Genomic DNA, 8578 nt, shown 5'->3' on the forward strand with positions numbered 1-8578 from the left:
GACAGTCCGAATCGAGGAACCAGGGTGACGCCCAATGTCAGCACGGCTTATGATACCGGATGATCATCTCTTGGACTTTCACTTCTTACAACTTGATTTGAAACTCAAGAATATGTCTCATATCACTATCTCTAATGTTGTGATCGCTGGTGTATGTTTGTCGAATTTCAGACAAAGCCTATGCTGACATCCAAAGGGCACCGGACGTCTCGGTCCTTCAACCATCAAGCACCTCCTCAAAAACGGCCTCAAAGTCAGCGTGCTTACTCGCGATCCAACCTCGGCAAATCTCCCACCAGATGTCGATGTCATCGGAGCAGATTACACATCAGCCGAGACTTTGACACCAAGCCTTGTAGGTCGCGGGTTTGATGCCATCGTCATCATACTCAACCGCCTCGCCTACGATGCATCAGTGGTTACGATGCAAGCAGCCGTCAACGCTGGCATCTATCGAGCCATTCCTTCATTCTTTGGTGTTTCTCTTGATAATCCCGAGATAGCCAACATGCCATTCATGAAGACCAAGCTACCCGTCCTGAACGACGTCTTAGCAAAGGCTGAGAAGGGTGAGATTACGTACACGGGCATCAATACTGGCATGTTTCTGGATTGGGTGCTTGATGAAGATATCTTTGTTGGTCTCTCTGGCAAAGCACCAACTCGTGTTGCGGACGGTGGAGACATCCCAATGTCTGCAACGGCGCTCGATGATATCGGCAAGGCCATTTCTTCTGTCCTCTCGAAACCTGAAGAGACCGTTAACAAGCTTTATTACATACACACTGTGGTTATGACACAGAATCAAGTGTTGGGATATGCTCGTGAAGCTGCTCCAGGCGCGGAGTTTGCTGTTGAACAAGTTGATACAAAGGTGCTTGTCGAAGCTGCGTGGAAGCGGTACAACGAAGGAATCAGAGACCGGGTTTCCGTGAGGGACTTTGTCATTAGGGCGAGTTATGGTATGGGGAATGGATTCTTTGCAAAGACTGACAATGAATTTATGGGGATTAGACAGTGGAGCGATGAGGAACTGAAGGAGGAGATATTCAAGCGCGTCAAGGCCAATCCACCTGTTAGTCCCAAGGTTCCAGAAGGGTAACTTCATGTGAGGCTCAGGGAGCCAAAGCTCACTATCTAGGCTCTCATTTCCCAGTCATTGATCAAACAATCTAGTTCTCTTCTGTATCTTCCAGCTCATACAGTTGGTCAAATAGCTTCATGCCACGTTCCCCTGACGCCTTTCTCAGCTCTGACAATCGCTTCCTCAGCGTCGAGTATCGATCCACCTCTGCGGGTTCCTTGTAATCAATATCCTCAATTGCTACAGGAGATAGTAAGTCTGTAAAGGGATTTTGAAATGATGAATTCTCTCGGTGTAGCTTACGTTCGCAGAACGAGAGTAACAACAACGCCATATCATCCTGATCGAAACTTTGGAAACATTTCCTTGCAATGTTTAGAGCACACTGCACATTCGCTTTTGTTGTCGTGTGTACAGAGTGCCATAAAGAACGAAGTAGCTTGACATATTTTGTCCACTGAACTCTCACATCGGCGTCGTTTTCCACATCGTTGACGTTGAACTCTGGATATAAATCCCACAGTCCAGCATTTTTCAGACGTCGCAAGGACAAGGTGCAAGAGCGCTCTTCAATGTGAAGGACTCCCTGAGAAAGGTACTCTCCGTTATCATACTCACTTCTGTTAAGTCGAAGATCACGAAAGTTGTTCTCTTGATCTGAATGTTCCGCATCCTTGAACGAGTTGAGCAACCACTTATCCCTTGCAAACTGCCTTCGTGGGAACTGTGATGTATCCACAGCACAAATACAAATATCGCCTGGGTGACTAAACTGCGGATAGCAAAATCTCCAATTTGCATACTGGATGACAAACATGAGAGAACTGCTCCATGAAACGAGGTTGTCGGTCGCACTGCTACTAAAAGGACCCTTATCTAAATGCTGGTGTAGCATTTGTGAAGCCTCTTTATAGTCCATTGAGAAAATGTCGATCCCGTGACGATTCGCTTCGCCGCACTGGCTAAGTATTGAAGCGATGACATCTTTGTCGTTGCGACCCGTGCTGTTGTCATCATATGCCCGGAACAGGTATCGTGGCATGTACTTTGGAGGCTTGTTGACTGAGTCGCTGAAAACAAAGTTCTCTGGTTGAAATATTGTCGGGCCACCGGGGCAGTTGCATAGTGACTGAATCCAGAACTTGATCCAATGTTCTTTTTTCTCTTCCCTCTCCACCACTTCGCTAGTGGCAAGACAATCCTCTAGATTAAGATCTCCAGAAGGCCTCGTGGCTTGATGATAACATTCTTCCGCAATCTTCCACAAGATGTCGCCACTTTGCGCTCCCTGGATCTTTCCCTGTGCAATCTTCTCTATAGGCTTCTCGAAATGTTGAAGGAGGCCATCTACGTTGAAGAACGTCTTGTCGCCTAGTGAAACGACTTGTCTAACAACAGTCTGAGTTGCAGAGTCGTTTAGGAGTCTCGCAGCTCGCCCAAGCTCAATAGCCCTGTTTTGGGCGGTGCGGACGGACTCTAAATCTTCCTCGTTGAATAGACCACCAGCACGAAGCAACTTAACGACGTTGGCTGCATGTTCCGACAAAGCATCGGCTGCTTCGCCGTAACTACGTAAGGCTTCCTTGAGAGGCTTGCGCGGTTGTCTTCTCTTTTTGCCAGCGATTTTCAGCGCATCGATCCTGTTCGCAATATCTCCAACCTCGGCCATAGCCTGGTTTTCGTGATCGCTCATTGTCAGGATATTTGGTCAAACAGGATATCATCGGGATAATGAGGTCTGAGATGGGGGTTTCTATCTTGGTGCGGTCTTGAATACGGCTTCCGTCATGCAAGACGCGTAGTTGCACAGGAGCCAATTGGAAGACCATTTTCAATCCATTCATGCTGTCTGATGGAGCCTGAGTGCATCCGATTCACTATATTATTATGTACTGTTATCAAACCACGTGAATGATCAATCTCATGATGGAAAGCTAACAACATTCTACTTTCGTCAAAAGATAACGGCCAGACAGGGATCTCACCTCACGAAAGGTCCCTTAATTAAAATCATATACTACAAATGGGCATCTTTCTTAGCTTACTCCGACGACAGCTCATCCAGCTTTGAGTCGAATTTATCTTCCGCGTGCTTTAGTAGTGCCCTGAACCGACATACTTCATCAGGTTCAGGAAATTGCCTCTCAGAAGCATCCCAACGATCGTCTGTATTATCATGTCAGATTCCCAGATCCTAGAGTAGTTACGACTCAGATGACTTACACAACCAAGATGGATGGTGCTTTCGAAAGGTCAAGAGCAGCAAGATGGCATCCCATACATCAATACCCTTCATGGGGCCTCTTGCAATTTCGCAAGCTTGGTTGAACTCTTTTCCAGATGTCAGACATTCCTCTCTCCAGCAGGCCCGAAGCTCTAGCACTCGATTCGTCCATGAAACCTTCACTGACTGGTCTGCAAACTCTGGATATAGTTCATATAGGCCGGATGATATGAGATCTTGTAGAGAGAAGACGGACGATCGACCGCCGTGATGAATCACTCCCTGGGAAAGATACTCCCCGTTGTCATATTCGAGACTTTGAGACAAAGACAGTTTGATTTCGGGTGGGCGTATGACTGGAGTAACCACATGTCTCTTGCGAACTGCCCCCAAGGAATTTCCTGGTGTCCAGTGCACAGATATGAACGTTGGAGGCCGGTGTATGGCCGACGTGCGACCTCTATATAGCGTACTGAATAGCGTTCATCAAAGAGCTAGTCCATGAGACAAGCTTATCCCGTAATTTACCGTCACCGAAGCTGCTACCACTGAAGCAGTTCTTTCTCTCTGGGTGGTTGTATAGCATGTTTGAAGCGTTTATAGCACCTAATGAAAGAAGATTGACCTTCGGTACCAGCGCTCCGTATAGGACAAAACTAAATTCTGATGCAAAGACGGTGCTAAAGTTGAGACCAGAGCTTTTTGAGTCGTAGACCCGGAACAGATACCGAGGAACATCCGCGAAAGATAGTTTTATGGTTGCTGAAGGGGAAACGCCCTGGTGATGGAACAGTGTTGGCCCTGAAAGACGGTTGTTCAAAGTTCGGATCATATCTCAGCCTCCCGCTCTTCATCAAGTTCATCCCTCTGTTCACGTGTAGAATACTGCTTTCGCACCCTGGTACGGCTGTCCATATTACTGAACCCCGAACGTCTCGAGCGGTAAGCCGATGAAGGGTCGTCCCTGGTAAGGCTAAGAAAATGCTGTTCGGGATACAGCGAGCCCGAAGGATCCATAGCTTGGTTGTAGCATTCCTCAAGAATTCTCCATTCACTCTCGAGGCGATCATCGATATTGTCAAGCTTCTCGCGCGCGATATCACCAATTTCGGCTTTGAAGTACTCCAGCAGTCCGTGAAGTGATAATTTCAACCAGTGATCGATCAATAGCGCCAGTAACGCTTTGAGCCGATTTCGTGATGCGATTTACGTTTGCATGTACTTTGAATAGTTCATCCTCGCTCGCTTTGTAGACAATGTTAGGGTCGTTCAGGAGAGCCACGAGTCGCTGTCCACGAAGCTGCGCCGATGCGACGACTTGATTGAAGTCGCTTATAGAGTCTTGCAGGGCTGATCGCTAATTGACAGGGTACTGATACTAATGTTGATCGGATCAACTGCATCTTCGAATTTGGTTCCCATCGTGGCCGAGGACTGAGTGTGCTGATGCCGACAGCCTGATGTTTGGTGTGAAGATGTCGTGATGCAAAATTGTTGGAGTGGTGGATTCCTCCCCTAGAGAAGCCACTGACGACTAGACGCACTTAAGCATAGTGCATATTTCGACACCTCCCGACGCCATTGACAACATAGGACGCTATCTTTCGAACCTTGATAACAACAGTATTACAGTCTTTGTTATTTAGTTTATCTGTTCTGAAATAGAAATATAGCATGGCAAAAAACATACAACACCGGGGATTCGCTGGTCGTCACCGACCCAACTACTAATCCGGCGCTTCGAAGCTTGACTCTGGGGGAGCGGACGGGACCCCGTATTCTCTTCGAGCTTTGGTCGTATGTGACAGTCCACGATGCAAAATCACCTCAAGAGGTTGTCAAAGATATGCAAAATCATAACTAATAGCTGCAATTCGTTCTTCAAATTGGAGAAAGGTGCACATGAGTCCTGCCCTTAACAAGAACCGAGATCTTGACAAATCCATCCCTGTCCGCATTCACTGTCTTGTCGAGATAACTGTATGTCTGGCCCGGAGAAAGACGAGAAATGCCAAGGTCGAAAACGCCTGCATCAGCTGAGGGATAAAGAACTAGTTCCAAATCCCGAGATGTATGAGACCTTGCTTTTGCTATAAGGACACCAGGATATGGCACTTCTGAAAGGATGGGCCCTTTCAATGCTGTTTCAGATGGTCCCTACGAGAGCGATTAGATGACATCCTAATCTCAATGACAAGGACGGTGAACATACCTTCTGTACCATCCGATGATATGCCCCAGGTCGGATAAGAGCAGCCGTCAACGCCGCTTGATTCATCAAACACGACGCATTCTCAAGGTCAAGATAATGAGAGCCCGTCGGTGCTGTCTTAACACCCCATGCTCTCTCAAACTTTTTCACACAAGCCTCTTTCAGCTCTTCATCACCGTACTCACCCGCAGCAATGGCAAGTTGAGTGTACATAGCATACTCATTCGAGCGATAATTGCCCGCATCAATCTTATCCGCTCCCACGAGTCCAGTCAGCGAGACCTCTTTCGTTTTGGTATCAAACTGAACTGTCTCATTCCGAATGATAGCCCAAAGACGTCTGGAGAAGTTTCTCAAAGGACCACATCCCATCATGATTGCTGCCAAATCTCCAGCTGCGCCGCATAGACCTGGAATAGTGAAGCCTGTCAACTCGGACCTTATAGTCAAGACACTGCCACTGGTCTCGCTAAAGTTCGTGTTCAGAGACTCCTCGAATATTGGTAATAGGACTTCAGTGGACTTCGTTCCAAACACTCGATCGTAGAGAACTGCTCCTGTCATGCCTTGCAGATTGCACATGACGTAGATCCAGTTAGGCTCACATGAAATGAGACAGTATGGACTAGCAGACCATTGTCGCACAAGTGATTCCTGAAGGTCATGAAGATTGTATCTGTAGGAATGCTTTTCGTCAATGTTGAAGACCAGACTTCCAGGTTTTGTATATCTCATATCACCTGTATTGGCAGTGTAAAGCATGACTCCCTGCAGCAAGAACCCCGTGACCATGATATTGTCTTTCTTGACTGGATCCCAATCGAGTGAGAATTTGCCGGTCAAACGTTCCCACTTCCAGAAATTGAGAACTTTCTGAGTCAAAGACCGCTCAATGATTCGTTGGAAAGCTTCGTTGACGTAGCCGTGCGCGTTTGGAGTATAGATTGACTGGTAAAGACCGAGTACAAACATCATCTGATAGATCTGATAACGAAGGGCTGCGGTCTGGTATTGGTCGACAATAGTAAAGCCTGACCAGTCATCAAGACTTTGAAAGGCCTGATCAAACAGGAATTGTAGCTTCCTGAGACTCTCAATGCTCAGTTCTTCATCTTCCTCTCTCTTGGAAGCTGCGGCGACAAGTCTGTCTGTCTCGGCAGCTTGGCGTAAGATGAACTCGTTTCTCGTTGTTCTCTTCTTATAGCCTCGATTCCTTTCAGTTCTTGATGAGCCATTGGCATACAGGAAGGCAGCGAAAAGAAAACCAGGGGCCCAATAGCCTGAGTTCTCCCATAGGGTGTCTCCTGTAGTGAAGTAGGCGCCTAAGATAGACAAGCCCCAGACGAGGAGAGGGAATAAGATTGCTCCGGCACCAAACCACTGTCGCTTTATGTTAGCAAAATCTTGTTGTTACTGGAGAAGTCTATCAATGGGCCTGGCTTACCGCAAAGAGAGCGAGCGGGACGCTTGCCCAAGTCAGCGCGAACAATATGCCACCAAGTACATTGGCGCTCGCAAGATATCCGGCTCCAGGGAAGACCAGCCCAAGAGCTGCAGCTCTGTATTTTGGCCCGATATCAACATAGTTCTGGAAGAAGATTCCGAGGGCAGTAAAAACCAAGGCAATCCAGACACCAAGCGTGCGTGCCTGGACGTTCTTGCGATGAGGGCCAGAGCCAACGTTTGGCGGGATTAGATGTTTCACATATGGTCCTGGGCGTGTCAGCAACTTCAACTGTTTTTCACGCAAATTATCTAGTACCTACCTGACGTCCCACAGGCTTGTCCATGTTGGGCACTCGACTTCGCTGGACCCATGATTGACGGTGATGATAGGAGAGTGTCTTGTGCAAATACAGGACGGAGTAAACCTGCAGTCTGGCGAAATTTGTCTGTTCAATATGCCTTTCATATCCATTAATCCGGGGTAGTATCCGATTACCCCAGACTTTGCGGGGTTGTGATCGTTTGTGATCTGGTCATTTTTTTCTGACTATCCCCAAGCTAAATGGCAGTTTATATGTGGGGAGTTTGTCAGAATACCATGGCAAGACAACCTAGCCAAGATACTTGGCCCAGCAAAGTCAAACTTCCTGGCGGGCTATCTGTTCCTCGAAATCCAACCTTTCGTTCGCTATTCCTACCTAGTTTCTTCGCACAGTCATCGTCAAACGCCCCAATGTCCAAAGAAATCAGATCCCCAAGACCCTATACCTCCGAAGCAGAATGTCTGCAGTACCATTCCCAACTATTCAGCACCTTCGCCGCCGGAAAAACTAAAAGCATCAAATGGCGAAAATGGCAACTCAAGCAAATGTGGTGGATGCTAGTCGACAACGAGAAAGCCATCGCCGAAGCACTAGCAGCTGATCTCGGACGCCACGAGTTTGAGGCCCTGACATCAGATCTTCATGGCTTGAAAACAGATATCCTCGAACATCTCAACCATGTGGAGGAATGGGCAGCTGATGAGCCAGTTGCTTCAGCTGGATTCCTTATGGGAACATTAGGAAAAGCGCGCATTCGAAAGGAGCCTCTCGGTGTCGTTTTGGTCATCGGGGCATGGAATTTTCCCTTCCTGCTTACGTTACAACCTGTCATTGCCGCTATAACTGCCGGTTGTTGCGTCGTTGTCAAACCATCTGAGCTATCGGTTGCTTCTCAGAATCTCATGCAAGATCTTGTAGGGCGGTACCTCGACCCAGAAGCCATTAGGCTCGTCACAGGAGGACCGCAGGAAACAACAAAACTTCTTGAACTTAAGTTTAATCACATCTTCTTCACCGGTTCAACAAAGGTCGCAAAATTTGTTGCTGCAGCTGCAGCAAAACATCTCACCCCTACGGTTTTGGAGCTAGGTGGTCAGGGACCAGCTATAGTGACTGCCAAAGCTGACGTTGATCTGGCGGCTAAGCGTATTGCCTACGCCAAATTTCTAAATGCTGGACAGATTTGCCTGTCGGTGAATCACGTTTTTGTCGATCCAGAGGTTCATGATACTTTTGTGCAGAGATTACATCACTGGACACAGCGGTTCTCTGGGGGCGAGTCGAGCCAT

General features: G+C 47.6%; 3 protein-coding genes and 1 non-coding gene across 4 annotated transcripts; 2 read left to right on the plus strand and 2 right to left on the minus strand.

The window, feature by feature from the left end:
- Window positions 1-34: 34 nt before the first annotated feature.
- Window positions 35-1146, plus strand: FOXG_02849 (uncharacterized protein; the record flags this gene model as incomplete). The annotated part of the gene is made up of 2 exons (XM_018380319.1): window positions 35-151; window positions 197-1146. The coding sequence occupies 2 exons, from the start codon at window positions 35-37 to the stop codon at window positions 1100-1102; spliced, it is 1023 nt and encodes a 340-aa protein (XP_018236560.1). The 3' UTR covers window positions 1103-1146.
- Window positions 966-2837, minus strand: FOXG_02850 (uncharacterized protein). The gene has a single exon (XM_018380320.1). The coding sequence runs from the start codon at window positions 2775-2777 to the stop codon at window positions 1173-1175; it is 1605 nt and encodes a 534-aa protein (XP_018236561.1). The 5' UTR covers window positions 2778-2837; the 3' UTR covers window positions 966-1172.
- A 2154-nt stretch (window positions 2838-4991) lies between these two features.
- On the minus strand, window positions 4992-5107 carry FOXG_18419. Its single transcript, XR_001936363.1, has one exon. It is a non-coding gene; the product is annotated as a 5S ribosomal RNA (ribosomal RNA).
- Window positions 5108-7699: 2592 nt separating this feature from the next.
- FOXG_02852 (aldehyde dehydrogenase (NAD+)) lies at window positions 7700-8517 on the plus strand (the record flags this gene model as incomplete). The annotated part of the gene is made up of 2 exons (XM_018380321.1): window positions 7700-8381; window positions 8471-8517. The coding sequence occupies 2 exons, from the start codon at window positions 7700-7702 to the stop codon at window positions 8515-8517; spliced, it is 729 nt and encodes a 242-aa protein (XP_018236562.1).
- Between the last annotated feature and the right edge of the window lie 61 nt (window positions 8518-8578).

The sequence above is a fragment of the Fusarium oxysporum genome, chromosome 8 (genome assembly GCF_000149955.1).
Source record: "Fusarium oxysporum f. sp. lycopersici 4287 chromosome 8, whole genome shotgun sequence".
Taxonomy (NCBI): Eukaryota; Fungi; Ascomycota; class Sordariomycetes; order Hypocreales; family Nectriaceae; genus Fusarium; species Fusarium oxysporum.

Excerpts from the sequence above, each read along its gene's own strand:
- FOXG_02850 (XM_018380320.1), bottom strand. The coding sequence starts at position 2,777 with ATGAGCGATCACGAAAACCAGGCTATGGCCGAGGTTGGAGATATTGCG.